The sequence below is a fragment of the Furipterus horrens genome, unplaced genomic scaffold (assembly GCF_987537825.1).
Source record: "Furipterus horrens unplaced genomic scaffold, mFurHor1.1.pri manual_scaffold_1, whole genome shotgun sequence".
NCBI lineage: Eukaryota > Metazoa > Chordata > Mammalia > Chiroptera > Furipteridae > Furipterus > Furipterus horrens.
In genome coordinates, this window is record NW_028327171.1 from 1,752,083 (window position 1) to 1,771,543 (window position 19,461).

At 54.0% G+C, this 19,461-nt stretch overlaps 1 protein-coding gene across 1 annotated transcript in view; it reads right to left on the minus strand.

The window, feature by feature from the left end:
• Positions 1-19,461, minus strand: part of SYNJ1 (synaptojanin 1) — a 73,091-nt gene that overhangs the window by 6,431 nt on the left and 47,199 nt on the right. The window contains exons 18-30 of the mRNA XM_090271420.1: positions 18,814-18,970; positions 17,539-17,656; positions 17,232-17,447; positions 14,743-14,821; positions 12,111-12,273; positions 8,448-8,657; positions 7,485-7,628; positions 6,964-7,002; positions 5,600-5,647; positions 4,480-4,518; positions 4,292-4,362; positions 943-1,051; positions 611-828 (exon numbers count right to left, since the gene is read on the minus strand). Coding sequence (XP_090127546.1) covers positions 611-828; positions 943-1,051; positions 4,292-4,362; positions 4,480-4,518; positions 5,600-5,647; positions 6,964-7,002; positions 7,485-7,628; positions 8,448-8,657; positions 12,111-12,273; positions 14,743-14,821; positions 17,232-17,447; positions 17,539-17,656; positions 18,814-18,970 — 1,611 coding nt within the window. The remainder of the gene's footprint in view (positions 1-610; positions 829-942; positions 1,052-4,291; positions 4,363-4,479; positions 4,519-5,599; positions 5,648-6,963; positions 7,003-7,484; positions 7,629-8,447; positions 8,658-12,110; positions 12,274-14,742; positions 14,822-17,231; positions 17,448-17,538; positions 17,657-18,813; positions 18,971-19,461) is intronic.

The window sequence follows — 19,461 nt, forward strand, 5'->3', positions numbered from 1 at the left end:
TGTTGACGAGTTTTGCTCTGGTGACTGAACCTGCTGCTACGCACCCAAGCCCCCTACGCCGACCCAGCAATGCCCGGCTGTCTGAGGTCCCCGGGGAGACCTGGTGCCGCTTCCGCACAGGCAAGAACGTGCTCTCGCCGGAAGGAATAGAAGGATTATTCTTTCACTGGAGATGAACCACATGGCCAACGGCCAGGACTGATGGGACCGCCTCTCCCTCCAGGAAGTGAAAGCCTGAACTAGGCTGTCAGCCGTGAGCCAAAGCAGTGACAGAAACAGCCACTGCCACCCACCCCGATGTACTGACGACCCAAACAAGTACTCTGAAAAGCTGACAAGACACCTGGAAGCTCCCTGAAGGACCCCAGAGTAGGCTCACCCTCCAAGGATCTCTGGTCCAAACAACAGGCTAAGGAAAAAGCCAAGCCCTCTGACGTGCGTTCCGCATGTGGCCAGGCTGAGATGCGAAATGACGCTCATCTGCGGAACTCCTATCTAATGACGCTATTGCTACCAAAGAGCAAAGCAGAAAAAACTGAGTATTTGTTTACTTTTTATAAAAGCTAGTGACGAAAACAAGGGCGGTCAAAGTGCGTGCCCGAGAACTTGCCTGTGGCTTTGACAGAGGCTCGGAAGGCAAGCCGTGGGAGGACCTGCTCCGGGGCGGCGGCTGCGGCGGGGTCTCCAGGCCCGGCTGGGGCGCAGCCAGAGGCGGAGGGGTGGCAGTGGGGAGGAGAGGCTCCGGCACCTTTGGGATGGCGGTGGGCACAGACGGCTGCACAGGCGGGGCGGCCTGAGGCTTCAGTGGCTCAGGAAGAAGAGCTGGACCTGGAAAGTCACGTTCAGACGTTAGGTGTTTTCTGGAAACTGTGTCTGAACCTCCCTTTAGAGAACTGCCAGGAGGCTCTGGGCCCTTCGCCAGCGTTTCCAGTACGGCTCTACCTCTCAGGCCTTCCGAGGGTCTGCTCTGGCTCTCAGGAGCCGGCCTCCCAGCAGCGGCCCGGGCGTGGCTCTGCGGGGCGCTGATCACTCCGGCCCGTGGCGGGATCGTCTGTGTGGGAAGGAAGCACACCATCTCAGACACCCGCTTAGTTTCGATGGGGGAGATTTTGTGAAAATATTCGCTTCTGCATCTCATTCCACCTCCCCTCTGGTACTTCCCATCTCATTACGTTAACTGCTTCCTATTCACAGCCACGCGAAGTTTTAGAATCTTCCTTTTCACTTCTCACTGGGTGCAATGGCTCAGACCCTGTGTTAATGAAGAGCTGTACAGGCACTTCATGTCCAAAATCTCCCTCAGAGGTAGCTATTGTTTTTTATCCTCCCTGCCATCGAGACCGAAGGCGGGGACGCAAGCCCGGGCCACAGACGCAACCCCAGGCCACAGAGCTTGGGCCCCGAGTCAGGCCCCAGCGCAGAAGCGACGCCTGCAGGGCCCTGTCCGCCACCACCGGCCGGCGGCCGCCTTCACAGCAGGAGAAGGGACACAGAGACGTGGGTGCTGAGCAACTAAGAGGCTCGCAAAATCCACACGGAGACTGTTCTTTTAACACAGACGGAAAGACTCTCGAAGGACAGAGTCAACTTGGTAAATGACAGACACTGGAAGGCACCCTGGCGAAAAGTGCATTTTCTACTTTCACCCGTTTGCTGAGGCAACGGAACCCCACACTTCTCAGGTACGCAGACGCTATGAGCGCTGTCACTGCATCCTGGCTTTCCTGCCCCACTCCCAGGGTTAGACACAGAGTTTAAGAAAGCACTTGCGGGAAGTGAGGTAGAGACAGTGAAGAGTGACCTCCATTATCCTGGAAGCAGGAGAGTGGGGAACAGGTCTCTGTAGGAACATCCCACAGACACTGGTGTAAAACCGCGGTGGGAGAGGCCCTGTCGGCGGATGGCAAACTGGCCGCAGGAGCTGGGACAGAACGCTCCGGCCTGGGAACTGCACAAGAATGGCCTGTCAGACGCCAGACGCAGCGTCAGGACGTGGAGCTGCTCCTTCCCAGCGGCAGCGGGAGGTCCGGCTCCGCCCCCGCCCAGGCCCCCAGCAGTCGCGGCCGCCCAGGACCAGCCCCGTCACTGACGACTGGGTCCCCGTTCCCTTCTTTCCCTAAATGACTTACACCCTGGGGACCATTTTCACCTGGGGGCCACTGGGCCACCGCGTGCGTAAGGGAACACAGGACAGACGCGCAGGGACAAGCCGGCACCCCTCTGCGCTCCGGCTTCTAGCGCCGGGAACCAGTTTTAGGCACCACACTCTACCATACGCCTGCCTCCTGAGGTCTGATTCTAAGACCTTCTTATTGAAGGGTGACTTTATGTTCTCATTAGTGACTCAGGAAACAGGGCACAAAGGCTGCCCAGGAGAGGCCAGTGGCTCAGACAAGTGGCAGCGGGGGCGGTAACCAACGGTCCCATATTCCCGTGCGGCGGATAGGAATCGGGAGGGACACCTAGGGAGCGAGCGACCCCAGCCCCAGGCCAGACTGCACAGCCCAGGGTTCCAGCACCAGGAAGATAAACCCCCATTACCTCTGGCTGTGAAAACCAGTGGGGGTTGGGTGGCAAAAGAAACTGCTGGATTTTTGTGGCATACAGGGCCCACATGGTCTTAGACCATACGCTAACCCCAGGGCAGCAACTGGAAGGGCGCCAACCGCATACAGGAAGTGGGTGAAGTGACTGGAAATGGGGCGAGTGCCAGGCAAATTGCCAAGCAGCGGCCCTGTCCCCTCTCTGAGCACCCACCACAAACAGAGCCACTAAGCGGTGAAGCAGGTGGTTCTGCCCTGGAAATTACCTAGGGCTCCTCCCCACACCATTTACAGATGCCTTTTCTACATCAGCCTCAACATTAAGAAAGGGAGTAAAAGCAGCTCTCCCTAATACAGAAGCAAACACATGAAGACTGCAGAACTGAGGAGACAAAGATATACATCCCAAATTAAAGAACAGAATAAAACCCCAGAAAAAGAACTAAATGAAACGGAGATAAGCAACCTATCAGATGCAGAGTGCAAAATACTGGTGATCCGGATGCTCAGAGAACTCACTGAGTACGGCAAAAAAATAAAGGAAGAAATGAAGGCTACACTAAGTGAAATAAAAAAATATACACAGGGAACCAACAGTGAAGGGAAGAAAGCCAGGATTCAAATCAACAATTTGGAACATAAGGAAGAAATAAACAGTCAACCAGAACGGAATGAGGAAATAAGAATTGAAAAAAAATGAGGAGAGGCTTAAGAACCTCTGGGGCAACTTTATATGTGCCAACATCTGAATCATAGGGGTGCCAGAAGGAGAAGAGAAGCAAGAAATTGAAAACTTACTTGAAAAAATTAAAGAAAACTTTCCTAATTTGGCGAAGGAAATAGACATACAAGTCCAGGAAGGACAGAGAGTCCCAAACAAGCTAGACCCAAAGAGGAAGGACCACACCGAGACACATCATGATTAAAATGCCATAAGTGAAAGATAAAGAATCTTAAAAGCAGCAAGAGAAAAGCAGAGAGTTACCTACAAAGGTGCCTATAAGACTCTTAGCTGATTTCTCAAAGAGACTTTGCAGGCAAGAAGGGACTGGCAGGAAGTGTTCAATGTGATGAAAAGCAAGGACCTACAACCAGGATTACTCTACCCAGCAAGGCTACCATTTAGAATGAAGGGCAGAAGGAAGCGCTTCCCAAGGTAAAGCTAAAGGAGCTCATCATCACCAAGCCATTATTATACAAAATGTCAAAGGGACTTACTTAAGAAAAAGAAGATCAAAACTTTGAACATTAAAATGACAAAAACCTCACACCTATCAACTGAATCTAAAAAACAAAAACAGCCCAACTAAGCAAACCAGAACAGGAACAGAATCAGGTGTGGGGATCATTTGGAGGGTGATCAGCTGGGAGGGGGAGGGGGAGAAATGGGGAAATGGTGCAGGGACTAAGAAGCATAATCGGTTGGTACAAAACAGGGGAAGTTAAAAATAATATAGGAAAGGGTGAAGCCAAAGAACTCACATGCACGACCCATGGACATGAACTAAGGGGGGTGGCATTGCTGGGGGGAGGGGGACACTGGGCAGAGGGGAGCAAAGGGGAAGAAAATTGGGACTACTGTAGCAACATAATCAATAAAATATACTTTTTAAAAAAGCTGCCCAAATCCATCTCCGCTCAGAGACATAGTGGCCCTGATGGTCACTTGCTCTCTCCAAGGTCACACATTTGACTGGTGGGCACTGGGCCCTGGCACCCAGAGCTTGGGCCCTGGCCGGGCTGCGTACCGGTCTGGCTGCACCGAGTCCAGCAGGTCCGGGGCCTGCGAGTCCTGCTGGCGGGGCAGGCTGACTGTGTCCTGGAACAAAGACATCACAGCAGGGGATTAGGGTTTGGAAGTAGATGCCACGCACTCCTATCCCAAGTGTCTAGTCACAGTCCAGTCTTAAGGTGACGCGTGCGCAAGTGTTTTTACCTATGTTCTCTTTCCGTGTCATTCCAGGGCTTTTGGGAGCTTTGAAGCAGGAAGGAAGAAGAATTCGTCATAAGTCAATGATACAGCAGCCCTGCCCAGCACGGGGGGGCTGTTCTGCCTCACCAGCAGCAGACGTGAGGCACGAGAGGTAGAGGATCTGCTCTGGGTGACGGGGAAGGGCATCATCAGTCCCGAATGAAACATCCCCAAGGAGAGATGGCCTGGACACAGAGTGAGGTCCGTGGGGGACACGCTGGCCCTCGGTCTGATGCGTCTCTCACAGGTCCCCTTTAAGCTGACCTTCCCAACAGGGCGCTCCCTGTGAGCCTCAGACACGCCGTCGGCTCAGGGGGACGGCCGCACACGGGGCCGTGGCCCCTCGGAGCACGGCCGAGCAGCAGCCCCAGAGTACAGAGGCCTCTGAGCGCTGCGACCGCTGCTGGGCTTGCCACTGTGGGCGAGGGGGTGCTGTGGGGAACCTTTGGGGTTCTGCACCAAAGCCCCAGGGCTGGGGAGGACGGCAGCACACCTGAGAGCTGGCTGTCGGCCGGAAGGAGGATAGCGACCAAGTGCGGTCACGCTCATTAGAAAGGCAGGCGCAGGATGAGGGGCGGGAGTGGGGGCTACGTAAGGGAAATTCCAGTGCAGCTGTCTGTGAAATGCGGCTGCCTCTGCGGACCGTGCTCTTAATGAACGGCTCCTGGGCTTACTGGTCTCTAACGCAGATTCAGTTCAGCACCATTACGTATAAAAATATTCATGTTATCGGCAATCATTCACAAACAATTCTTGGACCTGAATTAACAGGGCTTATTTGTAATTGTGAAAACTTCAGAGTTAGTACAGAACACTTCTAAATGTTTGACTTGTTCTGAAAAAGGATTCTGAAGGTACTTTTCTCAAAACAACATTGTACAGACACTTCACATGCTAAGGACATATGACACGTACACAGAACAGCGTAAAACGACCTAAGACTTGCAGAGAGACCGAATGGACCCCCATCGGGACCAGACACAACACGGAGCGAGGAGAGAAACAGGGCTGCGCAGTGGACACAGGAGGGGGGACGTGACGGCTGGGCCCTCAGACACCAGGTGCGGGACGCACAGGCTGTTACCTTCCCGCGCTCGCCTGGCTGCCCCGGGGCTGGGAGGGGCTCCGGTACCTTCCAGAGAAAGAACAGAAGCCGGACGCGGTCAGGGCCGCGGCACCGAGGCAAGGCAGGCACACGAGACAATTTCTGCGTGACACTTACTTTTGCAAAAAGGGTCTTCGTCTACTTAAGCTTCTTCCAATATAGCGATGCCACCCCAGGTGGCATCAGAGGCCTAGCCCCCCACCACCCCCAGAAAGGGGAGCAGAGGGACAGCAGTCCCCTGCCCAAGCGTGCGCGTGCCAGCAGAGGGGCACAGGCCCCTCAGGGTTACGTCACTCACACGCGCGCCAGCACCTGACAGCCAAGAAGGAAACGCGTCGTAGTCTGATCTCATTTTAAGCGTCTCTGGCACTAGGTCAGTCTCTCAGAAGTTAGTTTTGCTGCATTACTTTCTAAAAATTCCAAGAGTACTGTAACGAGTTTCTCAAAGCTTACTGCCTTAAAGGAGTTACTGCTTTACAGGGTAAAAAATAAACGTTAAATACTGCCTACAACAGGATGATGAAGACAGGCCCTTTTTAAAAATTAAGTCAGATTTGTGAGTAAGTCACTGAGTTGCTAATGTGATGTAAGTTTTCACAGATTCATTAAAACTTTTATTTCCTACTGGGTGTTTGTCTAATTAAAGGACAAGAGGAAGAGAATTACCAAGAAAATATAAATAAAAGCAGGAGTGTGACACAGGAAAGAGTGGCATTTTCTCTAAGTCAACGGGAAAGTTTTCATCTAGCCTGACTTTGCAGAAGCTGTAACGGCGAAGCAGTTTAGCCATCAAACCCATTCCTCCACCTGAGCTTTCTGAGTTTTCACATAAATCAAGTAACTATGCTTTAAACAGGCGATTCATTTGTTAGTAAAAACGTCCTTACTGGAAACGGGGACTTGCTCTCAGGCTAGAGGAGGCCTGGGCTCTGTGACGAGCCCCAGACAGCGCCCCAAGGCACGCCTGCGGGCCCCGCGGAGGCAGGCAGCACGCGCAGAGCTCACCCCGCACACACCGGGGGCGCCCACTGCGCCGGGGCCCCTTCCGAAATTAATACACTTCGGGGGCAGTAGGCCTTCGTAACCACGCTGACTACTTAGTAAGCGGAGTGTGGCGGGCGTGATGTCCGCCCCGGAAACGGGCGCCTCTGCTGGTTCTGTTCACTAACAAGCCAGGCCCTCGGCTTTTACTCAGCAGAGAGAACGGAAGTTTGGAGCTATTAAAATATGTCATTCACTCTGACTTTTATCAAGCAAATCTAAAATGTCTTTCAGTTTCAGGGATCAAACTCCAAAACATTGATGAATCAAGGTGCACATGTTTTAACAAACATAAACGTTACCTCCGAATTCTTTTCTAGCAGGTGCAGGACTCCTAGCCCCTTGGAGTCCGTAAGGACACGTGCAGCAGAGAGGAAACGACATTGAAGAATTGAAATGCCAAAGATTCAAATATCACGTAGAGACTATATGGTAGTATCTTGGTATTACAAAGGAGCTATTATTTAACCGCTTACTTGTAATAAGTAAGCATACGTACCTATTTAAAAAGAACATCTAAACAAACATGTACAACTTTATGTTAAATATGTATATGTTGTTCTTTATGTCTAAGTATAATGAGGTCAGTACAATGACACCCAAGCGCAGAAGTGACAGGGCACTTCTCACGCGCGGGTAAGGGGGCTGCCCCGGGCACAGATCATGGACGCCCGCGGAGCCGCGCTGTACCGGGGGCCCTGCCCACCACGTGCTGTGGGGAGCAGCCCAGGAGGCAGTAGCGGGGGGGAGACAGTAAAACCCAGAGGCTGGGGACGGGAGCATGCAAAGTGCGGAGCGGAGGGGAGACGGAGCGGCCTGCTACCTGAGGGCGGAGGTGGTCTCTGCGGGGGCCCCGGCCGCGCGGGGGGCGCCGTGGGCCGGGGCGGAGGAGGCCGCCGGGGCTCCAGGACCTGCGGCAAGTCTTTCTGCTGCGGCAGCGCTGCTGGCTGAGCGTCCACGGGAGAACCTAGGAGAGGACTCGGGGTGAGAGGAGGGGCCGCACCGCCCCCAGACGCCTGGTGACACCTCCACCCTGCTCCCTCTCCCCGCCGGCGCTGCAGCAGAATGACACGCGTTTTCAGCACCAATGACAGGAGCAGTTCTGCCAGTAAACTCCCCTTTGGCCCCTGCAGGCACCAGCGCTCCCGGGCCGGGGACAGGAGAGGTGCCCTGAGCAGCCTCACCCACAGGGCCCCAAGTGCTGTCCAGGCCCCGGGGCCCCTGCCGGCGGCAGAGCAGAGGAGGAGGGTGCCTCCGCCCCCCACACCTCGGCTTATCGTGAGCTGACCGCACGCGGCCGCCGCTAAGGGGAGCAGGGCAACCCCGAGACGCCTGTGCGATGGAACGTATTTTCTGAAGATGTCGGCCACCACGAAGCAGTGACTCGCTCATGCGATGGAAACAGCTTCTAAAGACAAATATGCCCAGTTGGGGGAGGTGTGACCACGACCTCAGCGCAAGCAATGTGTCTCCTCGCGCTTCACGGGGTAACACTGGGGATCACAGATGCACAGCTGAGCCCCGGCAGCGTGGCTTCCTACTTTAGTGGCAGGAAGTCGCCAGTGCCGAGGTGGGGACAAAGCCGACCACGGGGCCGGGTGGGGAGGAGGGCAGGCAGGCACAGCGGCGGTGAGCTGGCTTCCAGCGAGGCCCGCACCCCCCCCAGGGGCTCCCCCTCCGCCCCCACACGCCCACAGCCCGCCTCGCACCGGCCCCAGGGGTCCGACCGTCTGACGTCACACACATCGGCGGGAAGGTCACACACAACTGTGACTGCAATACACACCCTGTGCAGGTGGGGGTCCGGGAGCTCTGGACGGGACCCGGCTCGGTCGCGTGGGCAGGGTGGGGACAGGGCCCTCCGATGCTGTCGGCGACTGGCAGGGGCTGGTCCTGGGGGAGGAGCTGGGCGAGGTGCCCAGGCCGGAGCCCGAGGCCGGCAGCAGGTGCTGAGGAAGCAGCTCCTCCACTTCGGCACTGTAGTCGTCAACGTCGCCTGGGGGACGGGAGGCGGGCGGAGTCACTGCCTCTAACTTAGCAGGTTTCCCACCAGCCCAGTGTTAAGGGGTTAAACACACAAACGCAGGCGTTCACACTGGCTCTGGGAGCACACACACTGGGCACGCAGGCAATGAACACGTGTGTGTACAGACTCGAGTCAGAGCCAACTCTCACAGGAAGCGTCAGGGAGACCCTCCCTCGTCCCAGGGTGGCAGGAGGCCATGGGGACAGCCCGCCTGGAGCGCCTGCACAGGGGAAGCAGGGCAGCTGACTCCTTCCTGTCACTCTGGGGCACCGTCCCCTCCCTGCCTGCTTTGTCCCTGGGACCTGAGAGGGCCACACGCTCTTCCCGAAGCCCCCTCCCTCCCACTCCCCGGGGCCCCAGCCCCACCCAACTCAGACTAACTGAAGGCTGCTTCTCCCCAAGGTCTCCTCGCTCTCCTATCCTCAGGGCTGGGGGAGGGTGGGGGCACCTGCCCCCTGGCAACCTAATCCGCATCCCGAACAGGAGCCCCCGCGGACAAAAGGCCCGTTCGTCTGAGGCCCGGCCATCAGGGACCCACGCCACAGCCCTGGCTCCCCTGTGGCGGTGGCCTCCGGCCTCCGTCCCTGCTCCAAACTGAACCCACTCATCGGGTCAGACCAGAGCGTGAGAGGTGACACCCTCCTGGGTGACCCGAGTCCACCTGCACTGCTGGTCCTCGGCCTGGATGTGCTGATCTAGCCTCACCTCCGCCTGGCCCTGCCTGCACTCGCTCTGAGATGACCCGCGCCGACCCCTCCACCCGACGACCACCTCCCAGCCTCTCGTGGCTTTGCCAGGACCCAGGCCTCGGATCCGGCTGGCTTCCCTGCACCTGTCCTCGGAGCCCTGGGTCTGCCCTCCAGCACCCCTGCTGTGCTCCTCCGTCCCGGCATCAAGGCCGCTGTCTCAGTCTCCCCACCACCCCTGGGCTGCAGGGAGCTGCTGTCAGAGATACCGCAGGCCCGTGACGGAGGGCCCCTTCCACACGCGGTTTCCAGCCTCGCCCAGGCCCTCGGAGCCGCCCCCTCCCTCCACCCTCCGGCCTCCTCCCAGTCTGTGGCTGCCTGGCCCTCCGGAGGACCGGCCCATCCTAAGGTGGGCACCCCCTCCACCCTGCCCTGGGCTGCAGTCTGAGCTCGTGGCTGGCACTCACGCGCCTGTGCACGGAATAGACGGGCTCTGCCCATCCCGTTCTCGGTGACCTCATCCCTCACTCCACTCTTCCCCCCGCAGCCTCAGCCCTGTCCCTCACAGGCCTCCCATTTCAACGCCACATTCCCAGACCCCCAATCTCCTGGAGCAATCGCCGCCTCCTCTCTGTCCCCGCTTCTGAGCCAAACCTCCTTACGGAGCCGTCTCTACTCTCCCCACGTCCACACCTTCCGTCCGCACCTCGACTTCCCGCCGTCTGCCTTCCTCACGCCACTGGGTGGCTCTTGTGAATGTCACCAGCCGCCTCCTTCCGTGCTATTTAATTCAAAGGACAGCTGCGTCCTCTTTCCTCCTCGTCTGTGACACAGGACACACGGACTTCTGTCCGGCACCACCTCTTTCCTGGGTTTTTAAGCCGCTATATTCTCTCGGCTCGCTGACATCTCTAGCTGTTCCTCCTCACTCTCCTGGGACGGGCAGCCCCCTTGGGACTTTATTAGCCTGTCGCTCTGTATTCCATCCCAGGGCCAGGTCTGCGTCTCTGCACAATCCTGGGGCCGAGCCAGACCGCACGCACGGCTCTAACTGCCTTCAGAGCTGCCCGAGAGCCCGTGCTGAGCCCACGTCTGGGCCCCACAGACCCACACACCCCTCAAATTCCACATGGTCCAAACCGAAGTCGCCTGCACCAGCCCTGCTGCTCCCCACAGTCTTGTGTCCATCTGTCCCTCACGAGCACACAGGCAGCGTCACCTGGGACCCTCCCCCTGCACCTGCACAGTCCTTCTTCCTGCTTCACCCCCTCCGCCTCTTTAATCGAATTCTCAGTTAAATTTCAACTCCTCTGGGATACCCTTCCCAGCCTCCCAAATCTAAGTGAGGGGACTCTCCGTGAATACCACAGCATGCTCATTACTGCACTGACGTCATCTGATTCCAACACCCATTGGTGACATCTGTTGACTTTCTAGAACCTACCGTGTACCCGCCCCATAAAAGGTCCTGTATAAATGTATGGACTGAGCCATCCAGTGGGCAGAGGACTGCAAACTGGAGGGAACCTTGTAAGGTGGTCACACCTTAAATGCATCATCTAGGCACACAGGGTATCAGATATGATGCACTGTCATGTTGTAGACGGGCATGCGTTTCAACGGAAAATATGCTTGAATAACACGCATATAGCACACATAAGAAAACAGATCCTCTCTTAACCACATTGAAGGCAATTAGTATATCCAGATAACCTGTCCCATATTCTGAACTTGAAATGTCTACATTTATATAGGTGGGTTCCTTTCAAATGCATGTGTTCCCAGCCAGTTTCAAAATCTTTTGAAGTTACTTTGAGGTTATCCCCTTTTTAGTTGTCGGGGTCCCCCTGGGAAAGTATCGAGACTTGGAGCCCCGGGCAGCCCAGGCAAAGGAAACGAGGCCTGTAAGACCTGACTGGAAAACCGGGAAAGCTGGGTGCATATGAGCCTCAATGCTGTGGCCAGTGGGCCCTGGAGGGAATCGGGCCATGAGAAAATGCTCTGTGTCCTTGGAGCGTGCCCTGCTCTCTTACCTCGCCTGATTGCTTTATCATACCAGCAGCAGAGGCTTTAACTTTAGCTCAGAATGAACTCCCCCTCCCTATTTTACGGGCTCTGAAGTCTTTGTGTCCCACACACCCTGACCTCAGGGAGATCTCAGCATTCTTTCAGTTGTTATCCCTAAACAACCAGCACTGTTTAACGTTGGTTGATGAGCTTTACATGCAGGCTACATGCTCTTAAGCTGACTGCACTCAGTACAAGACCTTGGGGGAAGGCAGCCGGGGCATCTGACATTGGCCGGCCTTCTCTCCGTGAGCACAAGCTGCCTGGGAAGTCTTCACTTCATCCGCGACACCAGGGGATCTCTGTGGGTCGGGGGTCCCCAACATGTAGTAATTATTTTGAGCTCATTTCTGCTCTTAGAACATCCACTCTGAACTTCTACTTTTCTACCTCTGCCGTGATTAGTGGGACCCAACCAATCACCAAAACTACCTACTTGTTCTCCTATCACAGGAGAACATGAACTAACATCTGTACGCCTCTGAACCTCTGACTGGCAGAGGGGCTAATACACGTGATGTCTAGGTGCAAGCAAACACACACAGTGCGTGCGAAACCCACTCTAAGCCGCTGTGTGCGTGGCAGTACATGAGAGGAGGACACACGTGGAGGCTGAGGGGACGGAGGCGCGCCTCTGGGATGCTCGGGGGCGTGTGGCCCGCAGACGCACCTTCCATGTCGAAGTCGGCTGCGACCTCCGCGTCTTCGCCCAGCAGGGCGGAGCTGGTGGATGGAGGCAGCGGTACGCTCACCTTCTCCAAGCTCATTTCTTCCTCCAAGTGTCTGATCCAGTCGGGACTTTTTAAAGTAATAGATATCGTCCGGCCCAGTAACTGGTCAAGTGAAAGAGACAGAAGACACACTGGCGTGAGGACTGACTGTCCTGGAACCAGGCAGCGCCTGGGCTACTACACAGGCTCCGTTTAGCGCGACTCGGTTCCACACGACTGCTCCAGAAGCACAGGTGCGCCCGGCACACTCCCCTCAGCCAGGACTTCACAGAGCGCTGGGCACCCCCTAAGGGGCTAAATGCAGGTGCGTTCTACAAGCGGGACGCTGGTGACCAGCCTGGAGGGGGGGGACTGAGCCAAAAACAAAGGGAAAAACGAAACGAGGGAAATGACAGCTTGGAGGGCAGGGCGGGGCTTTGGGCCGGAGGGACCAAGGGGAAAGGGAAGGAGAAGGAGCTACAGAGAGGACGACAGTGTGGTGACGGTAGCGGGCAGGAGGGGGTGCAAGGGGGTAAACGGTGACGGAGAAAGTACAATAAAACTAGTAAAACAAAGGAAAATTAAATTATCAGGGAAAGACAAAAGGAAAACTCAGAAACGGACTAAAAGCTGACAAGAAACGCCGACTTAGGAGCTACTCTGAAGAGACACAGCTAGGATGGTATTTAAAAGCCACGAATTTCCCTGTGGTGATGGCACAACACTCAGTCACCAGACACCCTGGCAAGTCTCTGCAGCTCCCACGGAGGTCTGACACCCTTCCTGTCCAGTGGGCTCCACAGGATGAGCACCGCGTGGAGAGTGGATGAAGACATAAACAGCCCGCCAGAGAAACACAGCACCAAACATTAAAAAGAAAAACTAGCTACTTTTGAGACTTCTGGCCAAGATGGAGGCACAGGCAGACACACTGCATCTCCCTTCACAACTAAGAAGGAACACATCTACCTCAGAACTAGAGACAACCAGAAGTTCCAGAAAATAAAACTGCATGGAAGTCCAGCAAACAACGATATAAAGAAGAAACACTCAGGTAGGAGGGACAGAGAGGACACGGTGTGGCTAGGAGGCAGCAAGGCAGTGGCTGTGGCCGGCAGAAGCACAGTCACACATTATAGCAGTCGGGAGGGACACCTGGGGAGCACTCCCAGCCCCAGACCAAACCGCACAGCTCACTGTTCCTTATGTTCCAAATCATTGATTTGAACCCTGGTTTCCTTCCCTTCACTATTGGTTTTGTGTGGATTTTCCTTCGTTTCACTTAGCATAGCCTTCACTTCTTCCCTTATGCGTTTGTCATACTCAAGCATATCTGTCAAGTCTGTGAGCATCTTTATCACCAGTGTTTTGAACTCTGCGTCTGTTAGGTTGGCTATTTCCTTGTTTGTTAGGTTGGCTCTCTTCTCGTTGCTTAGTTCTCCCACTGGAATCTAGATCTGTTCCCCCTTTTGGGCCACACTTCCCTGTCTCCTCATTCTGACAGGCTCCTGTGTTTGTTTGCCTCTGCGTCCCAGGGAGAGCTGTCGCTCCTGTTATGTTGTAAGGGGCGGAGCCTTAGGGATTTGTCAGTACAGGATGACCTGTTTCACCACGTTGTGGCGCTGTGTGTGCAGGAGGGGTCCGAGAGGGAAGAATGCCGCTTACTCAGCACTTGCCTCTTTTCCAGGCATTTCTCCCAGTTCCCATTTGGGACTGGCACCCCTCTAGCTGTGCCCTGGCCGTCGTTCCCAGCGTGGGTGGGTCTTCGGACGTTCTAGGCCCATGGGGGCCCTTTAAACAAGTGGACTCTGCTGAGAGACCGGCAGTTTCTGCCTCTGCCCCAACCCCCACTGGTCTGCACAGTCAGAAGCAATGAGGCTTGATTTTCCCTGGTGCTGGGACAGTGAGCTGTGCGGTCTGGTCTGGAGCTGGGAGTGCTCCCCAGGTGTCCCTCCCGACTTTTATAATGTGTGACTGCACTTTCCGCCTGCTGGCTGCAGCCTCCTCACCACACCGAGTCCTCTCCGCCCCGGTTCTACCCCTCCTACCCGTCTGGAGGAGTATTATTTCTTTAAATCCTTGGTTGTTGGACTTCTATACAGTTTGATTTTCTGGCAGTTCTGTTTCATATTTTTTATTTTTTCAGTTAGTTGTAATCCTTATGGCTGTGTGAGGAGGTGAAGCATGTCTGCCTACGTCTCCATCTTGGCCCAAACTCCCTTCCTTGTTTTCTTGTAAATAAAGCATTTTCTTTATTTGATAGAACTCATCTACTCTACAGATGAGCCAGAATATCAATCCCAATTATGAATTTAACATTTTATATAAGAAATAATTAAAATCAAATTGGATGGTAAACATGTTTAATTCTTAATCTGTATGTATCAATGGTTAATATCTCTAGGGAGGGACCAAAACAGTCCTGAATTAGTCCGAAACCGAGCCTAAATAATGAACATTGCAGTACTCCATGAGGCCTTTCGTCCTCCAGACCTGGAAATGCATTTGGATAATCTTGCTGCATGCATATAGAAACAGAACCCTCAGACACGTAATTGCAGAAGAAGTTAGAATCAGCAAATGCTACCTTACCTCTTTACCATTCAGGCTTAGAACACTCAAGGCAGAGCTTCCCTCCAAAAATGTAACCCACATTTTATCTTCTACAAACCTTCAAGAGAGAGAAACACAAACAATGATGGGACCTAACGAGCAGCTTGCACGTCACCGGCCCAGTGACCAGCCCAACGACTCTGATTAACAAGGGCCCGTGGAGGCCAGAAGTAAAAAGCCCGCGGGCGCAGAGCGGGGGCGGCCTCGAGAGGGTACCGTTTCCCACAGCGCACGACCCACGTCCCCGTGCGAAGGCCACAGCCCCCAGGCAGGACGGGGCCGGCGGACCTCCTCCGTGTGAGGTCCCTGCACATCCAGCCCTCGCTTCACTGACAAGGGGCAAGGAAGGAGCAGAGGGTAAACGGCTTGTTCACAGTGACCTTACACAGCAGGTAAGGTACAGCAGGGGTCCCCAACCTCCGGCCGGGACCAGCCAGCCCTGTTAGGGACCCGACCGCACAGCAGGAGGTGAGCTTGAATGTGATGCACTTGAGTCATCCTGAAAGTGTCCCTGCCCCTCCCTGGTGCCAAAAAGCCTGGAACCACTGAGTGCCAGGACGAGAACCCAAGGCGGCTGTGCATCCCTGCTGTCCCGGCCACGCCCTGAAGCAAGGGGCCTTTGACCAGGAAAGAAGGTGGGAGGTTCATTAAAATCCATCTACCCCAGAGCTCCCCCAGGAAGCCCTAGGTTAGGGTCTGTGTCTTGATTCACTGACAGCCATTTACCATCTAGACACGTCAGCGGCCTTTGCTATGATTCTGAGTTTATGATTCTGAAATAAGAAACCCCAAAGGTAAAATATAAAAAGGACAGACATCAGGATAACTTCTGAAGAAGACAGCCACTGGCATGTAATGTTATCCCACAAATAAAGAATAAAACACCACCCTTATCAGTCTTATTGACAGAAATAATTTTATGAGTTGAAATACTCCCAACCATATAAATTAAGTTCAGAAAACTCTGTAGATTTTTCAAAGCTGAGAGAGAAAACACATACGTGTATAGGTGTTCACACACTCTTAGCCTAGGCTTCAAAAGTGTGAATTACGGATATTCAGGGAAAAGGCTAAAAAAAAAGTGCGCACGAATGCTCGGTCCCGTCTGAGTCAGGGGCCTGGCAGACTGCCGCAGCCTCTCAGACATGCCCCGTGTCTTTGGCACAAAGCTGTGAAGCTGCAGGACCCCACCCTTCCAAAGGCAGACAGAAGTCCTTGTCCCCGGGCACTTGCAGGGTGACAGCATGTGGGGAAAGCTTCTGGCTCCAGTTCGGCGCCATGTACTTTAGGGACACGCGGGTCCTCTCCCCGCCCAGCCTCCCCTCCCGCTGCGCACTCTGGACGCGCCCGGCTCGGCGCAGGCCATCACATCCGCTCACAGGAGCCCCTCCGCACTCCGCCGCCCCCGCGCACAGGCCGCGTGAGGCTCCTGGCGGCTGGCCTTTCTGTCCTTGGCACAGCCTACTGTCGTCCGTAAGCTGGGAGCTTTCACTGCGTACGTCCTAAAGCCTTAGGGTTTTTAGAAATGTTCTGTTTCATTTCAAAGCTGTGGGGTAATATCGGGGTGCAAAGGTCGGAGGGAAGTCTGAACACAGTCTCCTTCCCACTTGCTAGTTCACGCTCTGAGAGGCCCCGGCTCCGCAGGCCTGCTCCTCACCCTCAAGAGCCCATGCCCCTCGTTCTGTGTCAGGCGTGTCCAGCGTCCAGGGAGGCCCTCACCGTGCTCACCCCCCCGCCCGGTCACAGACGGGAATCGAGCCTCCCTCTCTCCTCGGCTCTCCCACCACACCGGACACAGAGGCTGCCACCAGATACCCAGAGAGCAAATCTAAACAAGCAGGTGCGCAGCCCAGAGAGGAGCCCGAGTCCCTCCCCCCTGGGGGGCTCACACACGAACATGCTATTCCAGCTCCCAGAACTGCTGTGCCCTTGGCAGAGAACACTTTCCTAAACAACCAAAGAGGCATCTGGTTCTGCAAAAGGCAGATGGTCAAGTCCATAGTGGCAGCCGAGGCTGAAGCGGATGGCTCCCGAGTGCTCATCGGCTGGTGACATTAGCTGGCAATTACATGTGTTAAAATTACTTAAAACATAACCTTTCTTAAACCGAGGAGGGGGAAAAAAAATCACTGCACTTTACTCTTAATCTCCTTTAAAGAATAAAGTAGTAATCCCATCTTGGATTTGCCCCGGCTCGTACGTGAGGCTGCAGAGGCAGGAGCCCCAAGAACGCAGAAGCACGGACACACACTTGGTCATCGCTGTCCACATAAAGCGTCACCACTCAACTTCCAACGTTATAAGAAGAGAGTCAGCTTTAAAACCTATGAGCTCTTTGAACATTTCTGTCGTAGTTTGAAAATAAAAATCTTCATATACTATTCAAACACTAAATAAGGTAATTTCTAATACAGAAAATATGATTTATGAATCATGAGCTGCTTTTGGATAATAAATATTTTACTTACCTTATGAGAATTACTTCACCAAAATTTGTAAACTGCTGCAGAAGCTCATCAATCAAAGCGTCGTCGAAAAAATTATTTTCTGGTACAGCACTCCTGACGGACACCAATACTGTGCCGTCTGGTGGCCCCTGGGCTGCGATGACTTCTTTGTAAACGTTCTGCCTCTCTTCTGCCTCCACTTCAAATATGTCTATATCTATCAGGGCAATGACAGGCCTGAAGGCACAAAGGAAGACAGGCGGTTAGAAACAGGAGAGACGACCCTGAAAGAACGTCAAGCACCATCAGAAGCCCCGAGGCGTGAGACCTGTGGTCAGAGGTCTTCAGCTCCGCCCGCCCGTAGTGCAGCAAGGTGCCCGGGGCCCAGGTGTAGAGGGTTTGGCTCCCGTCCTGAAAGCTGGCGTTGAGCAGGTCCAGGTCTTCGGCTGCAGGGGAGACAAGACCACACGCAGAGGGGCCGCGTGAGCACCTGCAGGCAGGAGGTCCGCCTGCCTCTATGTGAGAAAGGTTTTTTGGTGGAGGTGGTGTTTTATGCTTTACTTAATAAAAACTAAGATGAGGCTTGATTTCCGAGATTAATTAAAGGCCTGTGAGCAAATAGTATTGAGTAAATAACAGAGAATCTGCAGCTCCTAATATTTGAAACCACTTGATTCATGTGAAAACCTTAACTCGTATTCAACTGAAAATCTCATGAAATGTTTTCTTGTTTCTCTTTACGTGAAATAATATCACTAGAAGAAAAGACTGAAAAATTAAATAATTAAAAGTCTGAGAATATTTTTAAAAACCTGTTTCATATTTAAATTTTCTTTATTCTAGCCTAGACAACTTTTGTTAAAAAATACTAGAGGGCAAAGGCGGTCAAACACGTGGTGGCGGAAGAAGCCCTGACTCTGGGCGGTGGGCACACAGGGCAACGTACAAATGAGGCACCACAGAAACACACACTTGAAACCTATACGATCTTTTTAAAAAAATCCTCACCTGAAGACATGCTTTTCATTTTATTTTTATCTACTTGTTAATAGTTTTTTATTGTATTTTTGCGGTGATCACTTATCCCCCTTACGCCCTCCTCCACCTCCACCCACCCCCGCCGCAGTCCCCACACCGCAGTCTGGGCCCGCGAGTCCGCTCCCCCCTTTGCTCAGCCCCTCCCTCGCCGCCCCCAGCCGCCAGGCTGCCCTGGATGAGCGTCTCCATCATGCTTGTCCGTGGCGTCAGAGAGGAGGGCAGAGAGCGGGGGAGACGTGGACGTGAGAGAGAAGCACGACTGGCTGCCTCCTGCACGCACCCTGACCGGGGATCGAACCCACAACCTCCTGGTGCGTGGGACGACACCCCGACCCACGGGCCCTTGGCCAGTATGCTCTGTGTGACCTTATTAACCACTGTCACCCCAGTAAATTTAATTAAACAAACACAACAGCACAACAGAATTAAAACTGTAAAAATGAATAAACAGATACCCACCCCCAACCCCCGGTATCCACATCACCCACTCTGCCTCCCAGAACGCACGCTGACCCACTGAAATGAAGAAGCCCTGACCCACTGAAATGAAGAAGCCCTGCCCCACCTGATCTGTCAAAAGGCCACTTCCTCCTCCTCCAGAGGACGCGGTCTGTCCACGCAGGGGTGCGGCACTTCTCGCTGGTGTCGTAGTCTTCAGAAAACAGGTCGTATTTATACGTTGGAGCAAAGGTTACTTTTCCTTCTAAAAAGCCTCTAAAAATCTACAATAAACATGCACAAAGTATGTTATTTGTGTACAAAGTACGTTGCCCTGAAAAAGCACAGAGTTCTAATTTCTTCAAGGCTGCCATTCCTTCAAAGTCTATGACGCGTGGAAGACTCCCACGAAATTCATGCGCATCTGCTAAACTCTTCCAACCGAGTGGAACAAAGCCTAGGAAAGAACTAACTGAAAACACGGCCCCTTTCATGCCACTTGTTTGGCCTTGGATTGAACAAAGGACAGAAACAGCCAACCTTGGCGCTGGAGAGACAGACCTGGAAGGGGCTCTGGGACCCCCCCCCCAGCTGATGTCTCATTCCCCACGAGGCCCAGGGGCCCCAAGGGTCGGAGGGCAATGCTGGGGCCCTAAAGCCGCCATATCAAGAGGCCACAACCACCTCTCCTCTGAAAACATTTTAAATGGATTCTTCCAAAATATTGTGGTCCTAAGTTTTAAGAAATAAGTTTCTAAAAGGCGGATGGTATGAG